This window comes from Ranitomeya variabilis, chromosome 2, assembly GCF_051348905.1.
Source record: "Ranitomeya variabilis isolate aRanVar5 chromosome 2, aRanVar5.hap1, whole genome shotgun sequence".
Taxonomy (NCBI): Eukaryota; Metazoa; Chordata; class Amphibia; order Anura; family Dendrobatidae; genus Ranitomeya; species Ranitomeya variabilis.
The window spans coordinates 151,618,220-151,631,655 of NC_135233.1; the positions used below are offsets into that span (position 1 = coordinate 151,618,220).

Here is a 13,436-nt window from a genome sequence, read left to right on the forward strand (position 1 = left end):
CATACTAAAATAAGTCTGCACCAAATCACAAGTAAGTAATGTGTTGAGGATAAGGATTAGTAAGGAAACCAGCTATCCTTTATATTTATTCAGGGTCAACTGCTAAAGACAATGGGACAAAGGCAATGACAAGAAGGGTTCTCCAGTATGCAGACTCATTTCAGGTTAATCATGCATATCATACAAATAGATGAAAAATCTAATTTATACATGACCACATGGAATCAATTTTGCGGCCATTTTTTTCTGGAAAGCCTAACATTTTGTATTGCATTTGCCAGTTAGTATTGCATTCAGAATTAATGTAAAAGCATGAAAAGTCAACAAAACGAACTAGAACACAAAGTTTCCTGGGATTTGTCCCTTTTTTGCTTTTACTACAATGGCAATAACAATAACTAACACTTAAAAAAGGGCATGCAAGGAAAGTAGCGTGCAACAAGATTCCTGCCTTGAGACATCGCAGTCGCAGTCTGGAAGATCCGAATCCTCAATGCTGTCCTCTGCCATTTTGTGTGAACCCAAATCAGCAATGGCTGCTGCCAGCACCATGAAAGTACTCATCAGGAAAAGCCAAACCATGAGCAAGTTAATGCCCACTGTCTAGTAACGACTCTCTCACTCCTGCGTGTGGAAGAGAAATGAGACCAGCGGACAACTACAACAGTCGGGAGGGACTGCAATGTGAGAACCAGCGTTTGGACAACTGGTCATGCTTCTATAAAAAGGATCCACTCAGGAGAATGTGGAGGATCTGGCTCCGGGAATGCCGTCTGCATACAGTATGTGATACTTTCTTGCAGTGCACACTGCTATATAACAAATGTTTACTTCCCAATTTACTATGCCAAATCAACTGAAGAACTATAGATATGAGATGTAATATAATGAGGCATAGAAGTGTGTAACCACACAAATATATCATACACACTATTTTACATACTACAAGTCAGTGGTCAAGAAACTATGCAATTGGAAAACCACAACTTCCAGCATTCCTGCAGCTGTTATGACATGCAGCTAGTTGTAGTTTGGAAAAAGTGGCAGAGCCACAGGTTTGAGATTAATACCGTAGGTGGATTACACCCAAAGAACCTGCATCCAAGAGCTAAAGTACTTCACAGAACCAGCGACAGCGACAGCAGTAACTCAACCCCTTGTATAAGGCTTGTTGGATGTACAGAATACCTGGGATGCCCCATATCATTCACATACTAAGTATCACTGTTACACTTCCCGTACATCACTACATGTCTAATGTGTAACTAAACAGATGCTTGTCTACAGCCGAGGACCTACAGCGTAACCAGAAGGTCTTGAGGATATTATGGCCGCCTATAGATCACTTTGTACTATCGCCCAGCCACAACTGTCTTGGATTCTGCAGGACTGTCCAGGCACGTCAGAGCTTTGTCCTGACTTCTAATACTCACCGATGTCGCCATCCCTCCATGGCTCCTCCTCCTTGGGGGGTGAGGCTGCATCTTTCTTCTCCTACATAAATTAAATAAACCATTTTCTTCTATGATCTTCTCGAGAGTCAAGCTGAGGATCTCACACAGCAGGTCTAGCTATAAGCCACAGCCCACAATGATAAATATTGGAGAATTTGGTGATCTTGAGCTGTATTGCCAGGAGAGAGCCCAGAAGCGGATTATACAGGTGCATAGACACACATTGTACATAGCAGTGTATTTCTATGTCCCTGTATTCTATAGGTGAAGAAAAAGTCCAATTTATTGTCCTGTTAGACTACTAAAAATAATAAAAACAATTACTAAATTTAATTTTCTGTTTTTTTGGGAGCCTCCCTGGAACTTGAACCTACAACTTCTATATTTGCACGCTACAGTTAAAGCTTTCAACCACAGGCTCCAGAAACATCACTGGAAGAATTTTCTATACGTTATCTGTATTGCAACCACTTGGGGTCGTTACTAGACAGTGGGCAGTAACTTGATCACGGTGTTGCCTTTTGTACTTTCATGTTGGTGGCAGCCATTACTGATTTGGGTTCACATAAAATGGCAAAGAACAGGATTGAGGATTCAGAGCTTCCATCCACACTAACTGTGAACACGGCCTTACAGACACTAAAATGCCCGATGTCATATAGTGAAGCTACGTAAAGATGAGAAAGTTCTGGCTGCTCAGACTGTTAATGAAGAAACAAAAAATAAATTCACAGGTCCTAACTAGAGATGAATATGCTGCACAGATGACGTTGCTCCAGCCCTGGCTAATCAAAAGCTACGCTTTTGCTTGGCACAACTGATCTGGACTGGAGTCCAGTGAATCGATCCGCTCATCTCTAGTGCCAACTTCCAGGATACAGTGAGCAGTCCCGGATTTGGGTCTATGCCCTGCAGTCTCGGGTGTCTGCTGAATGCCACAGCAAGCACCAACTCAACGTTACTTGCTTTGCTTAGCGCCTGTTATCCATGTGAAGTGCGTGCTACCAGAATAAAGTATGCATGCAGCCGTATTGCTGCAGAGCATAAGGACTGTTGTCAAGTTTGCACTTACGAAACATTGCATAACTAGATGATTAAAGGGAATCTGTCACCAGGTTTTTGCCACCCCATCTGATAACAGCATGATATATGGAGAGAGACCCTGATTACAGCGATGTACCTCATTTGCACCACCGACCCGTTTTTTGGAAGATAATTTTTTCACACTGGGGAGGAGGGTGGTGGAAGGGGATGGAAGGGGATGGTGGAAGGGGATGATCACATGAATAGCAAAACATGATAGAGTGCATATTGTATGATGTAATTATTACATTTAAAACGTAATTGTGACTCAAATAACCAAAATGCAGAATCGGTGGAAGCACTGAGCTCGTTTACCTGCAACGAGAAGGTGCTATCGAGGGGTGAAGGGTTAGCATGGGGGCTTAATTTATAGGTGCATAAAAAAAAAATGCGATTGAGTGTGCAAGTGCGAAAAGAAGCACATATGAAAGTGGCAACTTTTCGAAATAACCCTGTGAACTGCGATAGTCAATAAAATGGAAATAAAATAAAAATTTAGATGTTTTTATTATTTCTGTCTGGCCTGATCCACAACCTGGTACTGGTTCAAGGCCCAGTAATTGGAAACATCTGCAGAGGACTACTTTGCCTGTTGCCAGGTAGCAAAACTATGCCCCCCCCACCAATTGGCAACTTTCTGCCTATGCAGTGTACACAGAAAGCTGCCAATCAGTGGTGTGGGCGGGGTTATACAGAGCTCAGCATTCAGAGCAGGGCCGGCGTCAGCACCCGGCGCACCCGGGCAAGTGCCGGGGCCCTGGCGAGACGGGGGGGCCCACTCACGCTGTCTGGGATACAGCGCACACACTGGTGTAAGGGGCGCGCGGTCAGAATTTTCATAAACTAGAGCGCTGTGTGTGTGGAGGGAGCAGCAGGAGTCATTGTGACAAGACAGCTGGGAGAGGAAGCCAGTGCTGAGCAACAGGAGGGCGGGACTTTCCAGCATCCAATCCCGGCTGAGCGCCTTACTACAGTATTCTCCAGTCACAGTCAGGAGTGAGTCACGGAACAGAGAAGTCCCCCCCCTCCCCCGGTGAGTGTTGTCTGAGGCGCCTGTGTTTAAGTGTATGGATGGTGTCCTGACAGGCTCTAGTCCAGTCCCTGCAGCTGACCATCCTCACTGAGTCCGCTACTGTGCTCATTGACAGCGTCCGTCAGCACAGCAGCTGCTATGTCCTGAGTCACTTTGACCCCTGTCTGTATCTTCAAAAGAGCAGAGCTGAGTGCCCCTTCCCCCTTCACCTCCTGCAGAGAAGCATGACTGCTGAGCCCAACCTGCCCCCTGTCAGGACACAGCAGCCCCCTCTCAGGATTCCCTGCATTTACTTCTCCAAACCTCAGTCTTCAGAATGGAGCTGTGGTGTCCTGCCAGGGGGCAGATGGGGCACAGAAGCCTTATCCTTCTCTGTTCTCTGGAGGGGGCTCATCAGGATTTATAGCTGCTGAACAGGCTCACCTTCTAGAGATGTTATGTAACATTACATGTCCACACACACATATATATATATACTATATAATTGTCTAAGGGTCACTTCCATCTGTCTGTCACGGAAATCCCAAGTCGCTGATTGGTCGCGGCAAAACGGCCACGACCAATCAGCGACGGGCACAGTCCGGTGGCAAAATGGCCGCTCCATACTCCCCTGCCATCAGTGCCCCCTCCATATTCCCCTCCAGTTAGCGCTCACACAGGGTTAATGGCAGCGGTAACATACCGCGTTATGCCGCGGTGTAACGCACTCCGTTAACGCTGCTATTAACCCTGTGTAAACAACTTTTTACTATTGATGCTGCCTATCAATAGCATCAATAGTAAAAAGATCTAATGTTAAAAATAATAAAAAAAATAAATAATCATTATATACTCACCCTTCGTCGGCCCCCAGATCCAGCCCAGGCCTTTCCCGCTCCTCGCGACGCTCCGGTGACCGGTCCATGCATTGCGGTCTCGCGAGACCGCTATGTCATCATCTCGTGGGACCGCAATGCACTCTTGGGACAGGAGCGTAGCGAGGAGCATCGGTAAACGCCTGGGCTGGATCCGGGGGCCGACGGAGGGTGAGTATATAACTATTTTTTATTTTAATTCTTTTTTTTAACAGGGATATGGTGCCCACATTGCTATATACTATGTGGACTGTGCTATATACTACGTGGCTGTGGTATATATTACGTGGCTGGGCAATATACTATATGGCCTGTTATATACTGCATAGGCAGTGTTATATACTACGTCTCTGTGCTATATACTACGTGGCTCTCAATATACTACGTGGCTGGGCAATATACTACGTGGCTGGGCAATATACTACGTGGCTGTGCTATATACTACGTGGCTGGGCAATATACTACGTGGCTGGGCAATATACTACGTGGCTGGGCAATATACTACGTGGCTGGGCAATATACTACGTGGCTGCTATATACTACGTGGCTGGGCAATATACTACATGGGCTGTGTTATATACTACGTGGGCTGTGTTATACGCTACTTGGCTGTGCTATATTTCTCTGCTGTATCTGTGCATCATGAATCGTGGTATGTGTTAAAGGGGGGGGCCCACTGAGACTCTTTCGCCCGGGGCCCTCAAAAACCTGGAGCCGGCCCTGGGAGAACTGTTAGGGTACGTTCACACAGGACTTTTTTGCTGCTTTTTTTGCTGCTTTTTTTTATGCTAATTTAGGTGCGTTATTTTGGTGCGTTTTTGGTGCGTTTTTTGGGTACGTTCACACAGGACTTTTTTGCTGCAGATTTTTGCTGCAGATTTTTGCTGCTTTTTTTATGCCAATTTTCAGCTGCTAGGACACCTCACAATGGCTCTTCACACCTCACAATGGCTCTTCACACCTTACTACCAGGAACTCCCTCACAATAGATCACAATCAGGACACCTCACAATGGCTCTTCACACCTCACAATGGCTCACAATGGCTCTTCACACCTCACTAAACACACCCCTAAGCTCTTGGCTGTGAGATCCCTTCCTGCTGGCCATGATTTTCTGCACAAAAAACGCAGCAAATAATGCTACATGCGTTTTTTCAGCGTTTTTGCAGCGTTTTTTTCATCACCCATTCAAGTCAATGGGTGAAAAAACGCTGCAAAAACGCAGCAAAAACGCTGAAAGAAGTGACATGCCCTATGTCCAAAAAATGCAGCAAAGCAGAAAATACTGATCAAACAAAAACCCAATGTGTGTGCATGAGATTTCTGAAATCTCATAGGCTTTACTGGTACTGTAAAAAGCAGCTGAAAATTAGCATAAAAAAAAGCAGCAAAAAAAAGCAGCAAAAAAGTCCTGTGTGAACGTACCCTTAGATTTGCAGCAGATAAAACTGTGTTTTTTATCAACACAGCATCAAGAAGCCCAGTGAATGACACATCGCTTGGGTCTCTGCCCCTAGATCATGCTGCCCTCAGAGTGGCAAAAACCTGGTGACAAATTCACTTTCACCCCTTTCTGACGCTGGGCATAATAATACACCCACGTTGAACTCCCTCCCTTTGATGTGGGCTCCAGCGGTTAGCCCACATCTTTCCCGGGATATGTCAGCTGTTTTGAACAGCTGACATGTGCCCGCAATAGCAATAGGTGGAACTGCACTCCATTTGCGGCTATTAACCCGTTAAATGCCGCTGTCAAACTCTGACAGCGGCATTTTAGGGCTTCCGGCAACACATAATGGGGTAATTTAATCTCAGAAACGGAAAACTTAAAAATTCAATGAAATATACTGTACAGTTGTGTATAACATGTTCACACTGAAGTTCACAGTGAAAATTGTTACAGAAATGTTATAGCTAGAATAAGTAACAAGAAAAAACAAAGCAGACACATGTGCTGAGCTACAACTCTATGAAGAAATGGAGGACATGCCACAAACATCCAGCCAAGAGAAAGACAGACTGCTCACCTCACTGACACAGAAAGCAGCTGAAGCTGGCTCACCCCAGTTTGTCACTTGACACTATGGCAATAAGCAGCATGTTGTCCTACTGCTCACAACTTTCCGACTACTTGTAATTAATGGAGGACACTGGCTCTCCTTGAGGAGATACAGAAATTACTGGAGTCTTAAGGTACCTTCACACGAAGCGACGCTGCAGCGATAGCGACAACGATGTCGATCACTGCAGCGTCGCTGTTTGGTCGCTGGAGAGCTGTCACACAGACCGCTCTCCAGCGATCAACTATGCCGAGGTCCCCTGGTAACCAGGGTAAACATCGGGTAACTAAGCGCAGGGCCGCGCTTAGTAACCCGATGTTTACCCTGGTTACCAGCGTAAAATCTAAAAAAAACAAACAGCACATACTTACATTCACGTCCCCCTGCGTCCACTTCCTGACTGACTGAGCGCCGTACAGTGAGAGCAGAGCGGTGACGTCACCGCTGTGCTGCTTTCAATTTCACTTTGCGGCGCTGAGTCAGAGGAGGAAGCAGACTGCAGGGGACGCAATGTGAGTATGTGCTGTTTGTTTTTTTTACATTTTACGCTAGTAACCAGGGTAAACATCGGGTAACTAAGCGCGGCCCTGCGCTTAGTAACCCGATGTTTACCCTGGTTACCAGTGTAAAATATCGCTGGTATCGTTGCTTTTGCTTTCAAACACAACGATACACAGCGATCGGACGACCAAATAAAGTTCTGGACTTTATTCAGCGACCAGCGACATCACAGCAGGATCCTGATCGCTGCTGCGTGTCAAACGAAACGATATCGCTAGCGAGGACGCTGCAACGTCACGGATTGCTAGCGATATCGTTATAATGTCGTTTCGTGTGAAGGTACCTTTATTCATAAGCAATGCACCATGGGAAATAATGTATGTAAATCAGGTCTCCTCAGGAAGAAAGAAAACTAATCCATAGGAGCCAGACCAGGGATTTCTCATCTCTGTAGGACGTCTTATCAAACAGGTGTAAAGAGGTTGGTCACTGTATATTTATTGTAACAAATGTGTTACAGGTTCACAGGTTCTGCTCCTCCCCGCAGACTCTCCTGTCCTCAAAATGGCTGCTCATGGAGGGGCAAGTGACCAGACCTGTCTATCACACTCTGACAGTTGAAAAATAGCTTTCCTAGGTGAGGTGTTTTTTTTTTTGGAAGAGGCTGGTAGACAGGTGTGGTAACATGCTCCTCCATCAGCAGCCACTTTGTGGACAGGAGAGCTGTGAAGTCTGTGAGGAAAACTTCAAAATCACGTCCTCTATACATTTACTGAAATAAAGACAAAGAATCCGAACCCTTTTAACAGAACAAGCCTGAGGCTTAAAGAAGCACTGCCATTTCTACATAGAGCTTAGAAGGATTCAGCTAGTCAGTTTTTAATCATGTGATGTCATAACCCTAGTAGACAACAGAAGAATTAGCTGGGTAGAAGGACAAAATGAGCAATTGTAAGTACACAGTGCTGTATAATATCAGTTTTACAAAATATTAAACTGATGCTTCTTTAAGGGCTCCTTCTCACTTGCGAGAAATACGTCCGAGTCTCGCAGGTTAAAACTCTCCTCTGGCGCCGGCACTCCGGAGCGGAGCGCGCAGCTCCATGTATTGCTGTGCGGCCGCACGCTCCGCTCTGGAGTGCCGACACCAGAGGAGAGTATTAACCTGCGAGACTCGGACATATTTCTGGCAAGTGAGAAGGAGCCCTTAGGGGGTTTTCCAAACTTTATATCCCATTTACAGCCTGTGATCGGCTTATCCCCATGCATTGACTGCTACATTGTATACGGGATTCAAAAGTATCTGAATCCCTGAGTTTAAAAATGCAGAAGGATCTACTTTGTACTCTGTCTGACCTCATTTTCAGAGGTGTCCGCCTTTTTGTGGAGGGGAAAAAAACGTATTTGAAGTGACTATGTCTGCATCATTAAAATCAATGGCCCCGTTGGTAGATACATTTTCCAGAGCTTCAGATGGAAGCCTCGACAGAGCTACTGATGTGTGGCAAAAACATGATGTGAACCCAGGCTTCGTTGGCACGTATTCATATGACTGGGTGGTAACGTAATACACGGTTGCTCCAAGTTTACCAGAGAGAAAGCAGTGATTTAAAGTGTCTCTCTGCTCTTCACAATTAGATCCTGAGGAAGGAATGCTCCTCCATGACATCTATACACAGGTACAGATGTAAAATGGCATTACTTACCTTGCACCAATAAGGTCTAAGAGATGTTGCCACCTATCGTTAACTTTGCTCAGCTTGTACTCTATCTCTGAGGCCTTGCTCTCATGGCTGGCCTTGGCAAGTCTTTCTCCCATTTGCTGAAGTTGCATTTTGTTGTCTCGGAAAACAGCAATTTCTTCTTGGTAATCCTATTTAGCACAAAAACATTGTTAGATTTTTCTTGTGAATTTAGTTATTGTTTAGATCACAGTGTACTATGGGTAAAGCTGGCAAATACATTTCCTATAAACTTTTTGGCCTTGATTCATTAAGACGAGTGTGCACGCCAGTCTCAATGAAGAGGCATAGCGGAGTAAGTAAGAGGAGCCTGATTTAGAGGTGCACAACACTTAATGAATCAGGTGGTTCTTACAAGCGGTGTGTGTTTCCGTGGTAAAGTATGCCATGTCTAGTAAGGAAGTTAGTTAGGACTGGCAGGAAAATGCCAAACATCTCAGCATTTTTCTGCAACATCATTTTGAGACTTTTCAAACATTTTGATGTTTCTGCCACTTTATGTTTGACTTTTTTTTATTGTAGAAGAGTAGAAAAACATGAAAAACAATCTACATTTTTCCTTCGCCTCATTGGGGGACACAGACCATGGGTGTATGCTGCTTGCCACTAGCCGGCTGACACTAAATTAACACAAAAAAAGTTAGCTCCTCCTCTGCAGTATACACCCACATGCTGGCTCCCAAAGAACCAGTTCTTGCTTAGTGTCTGTAGGAGGCACACGGGTCTGGTCTTCAGACCAAAAGCTCTTTATTATTTTATTTTTACATTTTTACATTTTTCCAAGTGGAATGAATGGGCCATGGATCCTTTCAAGGTTCCGATCTCCCCGAACCATCAACAGGCGAGCTCGGAGAGTGTCGCCTCTCCGTATCTTCTCCTGCGACATGGGATGCCAAGCCTGGGCTGAAATTTTTTGGGTGACGGGTGCCTTCTAGGGCACCGATCTCCCCACACCCCTAACGGATGAGCACATGGAGTTTCGCCTCCACGTATCCTCTTCTGCATCCAGGCCTAATGCTGGACATTTAGCCCTGTCCCATCCTAGGGTATTTAACCCCTTGGATGTACAGTGGCCCATCTTTTGGTGTCCGAGCAGCCCCCACTGCACCACCACTGTTAAAGAGGATGGTACAAGGAGGCAGACGGTCACTCTCCACCTCCCTTCTAAAGGGATGATGGATTGAGGGTTTTCCCCCTTATCCCTGCACCGTCCAAACCAGCAGCAGCACAGGAGGACCTGCAGCAAGCTACCTTATCTGCCACCCGACAGCTTCTCTGGGTAAGTGACAAGGCTGGAGGGCTCCTTTCAGGCGGTCTGAGGCGGCGCTGGTTAAGGGGGACCCATTTTAACTGCGGGGGTGCGCATTCAGCCCCCTCCTGCATCGGCGCAGGCCGGCACGCAAACTCAGTCCTCGGCTTCGGCCCTGTACTAGGCCGCAACCCCTATCTCCACCCATGCGATGATGCGATGCAGAGGCTCCGTCCACTGATGCTGGCGCTTCTCGCACAACACAAGAAACGCCTCTGAGATCTCGGCGCAGGGGCCATGCAGTTGGAGAAACGCAGGAGGAGCGGGGACACAGACCTGGGTAAAGGAGCGCTGCATTATACATCCTCCTCCCTGCTGTAACCCCTTTTCTCAGCAGTATCCCTTCTCAGCAGCCCCTATTATTATAGGGCCACATTGAAGGTACATCATGTCCCAGCCTAAGGCATCTAAAAAGTCTAACAAGACTAAGGGTATATTTTTTACTTCATGCTCCTCCTGCCAGTCTGCGTTTTCTAAGGCAGAGAGTTCACCGCTCTGCAATGCCTGTGACCCCAACTGCGCTCAGGAGCCCTTCGCCGCCACCAAGCCCAGTGTACCTAGTCCCCCTGAGTGGGCTTCGTCACTGTATCAATCCATGGCTTCGCTGGCCAAAGCGACTGAATCCCTCTGTGATCCTTCAGGGGACCGGAGCGTTTGCAGGACTGATGTAGATGGATCCTCCACAAGCCGGGAGCAGTCGGTTAGCTGGGGCCGAAAGCACTCTAGAAGCCGTCAGGCACCTAGAAAACGGATCCATAGCACGTCTCCTGAGCAGACACGTGCCTTGCCGCCTCAGAGCTCTGTTTCTCGCTCTCCCTCTCCAGAGGTCAGAACTTAGCGAACGCGAATCTGATTGTGAATCTGATGGTTCCTTAGATCCGGATTTGCCAGATTTTCAGAACACAGTGGATTCGTCTGATTGAGGCTGCCAACCAAGCTTTAAGGGTTGAGGAAGATTCCGGCTCCGCTCCAGATCAAACCGTGTCCTTTAAGAGGACTAAACGCTCTCATAAGGCATTTGTTATTCATCCAGAATTTAGAGCCATATTTAATAGGCACAGAGAATGCCCGGATAAAGGCTTCACAGGACAAAGGCCTCTTGAAGCAAAGTATCCTTTTTCAGCTGATCTGAAAAAAGATTGGGCTGAATCTCCGGCGGTAGATCCCCCAGTATCCCGCCTAGCGTTCAAAACTCTGCTGTCCGTGCCGGATGGCTCATCCATCAAAAATCCCACAGACTGTCAGATGAAAAGTTTGGCTTGCTCTGTTTTTGAGGCCTCTGGTTCAGCTCTCTATCCATCCTTTGCCGCAGCATGGGTAGCTAAGGCAATGGTTTTCTGGTCAGAGACCTTAGCTACTTCTCTTCGGAGCATTAATCTTCCTCCAGAGGTGGCGCACCTTGCCAACCAAATTTCTCGGGCAGGCGATTACCTGGTACATGCATCCTTGGATGCGGCCAATTGAGCTGCTCAGTCAACAGCCAATGCCATCACTATCAGAAGGACATTATGGCTCACAGAGTGGAAGGCGGATTCTGCATCAAAAAAGTCTCTCACCTCCCTTCCTTATCAAAGCAGTAGCTTATTTGGATCAGCTTATTTCCGATGCTACAGGAGGAAAGAGTAAACCTGTCCCAGCCCAACAGATTTCCTTTCTAGGAAAGTCCCTGGACTCGTCTCGGGGGTTGGTAATTCTCCCTCCAGACAAAGTCTTAGCCCTTCAACAAGGAGCCCGAGCGCTTCATAAGTCTTCCCCTCACTGCATCCGGTTTGCAATGAGGGACCAGGAACGATGGGGGCCGCAATGGAAGCGGTCTCTTTTGCCCAACTGCAACTTCGTCCCCTACAACATGCCCTTCTGTCAGTTTGGGACAGAAACCTGTTCTCTCTCGACCGCAGGTGCCACTTGTCCCTACAGGTCAGACAGGAACAGGTGATGGACATTGAACTCTTCCCTCAACCGTGGGGAAGTCTTTCCTACCCGTTCAATGGCTGGTGGTGACTACCGATGCCAGTCTTTCGGGCTGAGGAGCAGTCTTCCACCACCACACTGCTCAAGGCCACTAGTCAGTTCACAAATTGAAGCTACCGATCAACGTTCTGGAGATCCGTGCTATTTGGCTGGCCCTGCAACAGTTCCATCATGTTCTACTGAGTCACCCCATATGTATTCAATCAGACAACACCACGGCTGTGGCATATATCAATCATCAAGGGGGTAATCACAGCAGGGCGGCCATGTCCGAGGTAACTCACATCCTTTGATGGGCCGAAAACAACCACTCGGTGATCTCAGCGGCGGACATTCCGGGAGTGGAAAACTGGATGGAGGACTTCCTCAGCCGTCAGGGTCTCACCTTGTGGGAGTGAAAGCTTCATATGGAAGTCTTCAACCAGATCTGTCTTTGCTGGGGGACCCCAGATGTGGATCTCATGGGTCCAGACTGAATGCCAAGGTTCCCCAGTTTATAGTGAGGTCTCGAGATCCATGAGCAATCGGAGTGGATGCTCTGATTCTTTTGTGGTACCAATTCTGCCTTTCGTACATTTTTCCCCCTCTACCTTTACTCCCCAGAGTAATCGGAAGATCAAGGAGGAAGGAGTCCCAGTGATCCTGGTCGCTCCCGATTGGCCATGCCATGCATGGTTCACAGAGTTGGTACGCCTCGTCGCCGACATACCCTGGAGGCTGCGGAATCGGCAAGATCTGCTCTCCCAGGGCCCAATCTGCCAACAGAACTCAGGGGCCCTGTGTTTAAAGGCGTGGCCATTGAATCCTGGGTCTTGACCCAGGCAGGGTTTTCTCAACAGGTTATTTCCACTATGGCTAGTGCCCGTAAACTCACATAGGTTCGTATCTATCACCGTACCTCGAAGACATTTTTTGCTTGGTGCAATAATCGCAGTCATTCCCCTCTCGTCTTCTCAGTTCCCACCATTTTAGAGTTCCTACAAGCCAATCTGGACTCCGGCCTGGCACTCAGTTCTCTCAAGGGCCAAATCTCAGCTCTATCGGTCTTATTTCAGAGACGCATTGCGTCAAAACTTCAGGTTAAGACCTTTCTTCAAGGGGTGTCACACATCGCTCCTCCCTATCGCATGCCTTTGGAGCCTTAGGAACTCAACTTGCTGCTAAGTGCCCTTCAGGAACCTCCCTTTGAACCGCTTCAGGAATGGTTTTTCTTTCCTGGAAGGTTGCCTTCTTTGTGGCGATCACATTGATCAGAAGAGTTTCGGAATTATCCACCTTATCCTGCCAGGCGCCTTTCCTTTCTTTCCATCAGGGCAAGTTTGTCCTTAGGCCATCGCCGTCCTTTTTTTCCAAAGGTCATTTCGTTCTTCCATCTTAACGAGGACATTGTTCTTTCTTCCTTTTGTCCGGCCCCTATTCACAGGGTTG

General features: G+C 47.1%; 1 protein-coding gene across 5 annotated transcripts in view; it reads right to left on the bottom strand.

The window, feature by feature from the left end:
• The window catches only part of SYNE1 (spectrin repeat containing nuclear envelope protein 1), a 667,130-nt gene that overhangs the window by 70,058 nt on the left and 583,636 nt on the right, over positions 1 to 13,436 (bottom strand). For all 5 annotated transcript variants that reach the window (XM_077283091.1, XM_077283090.1, XM_077283089.1 and 2 more), the window contains one exon: positions 8,693 to 8,859. In XM_077283091.1, coding sequence (XP_077139206.1) covers positions 8,693 to 8,859 — 167 coding nt within the window. The remainder of the gene's footprint in view (positions 1 to 8,692; positions 8,860 to 13,436) is intronic.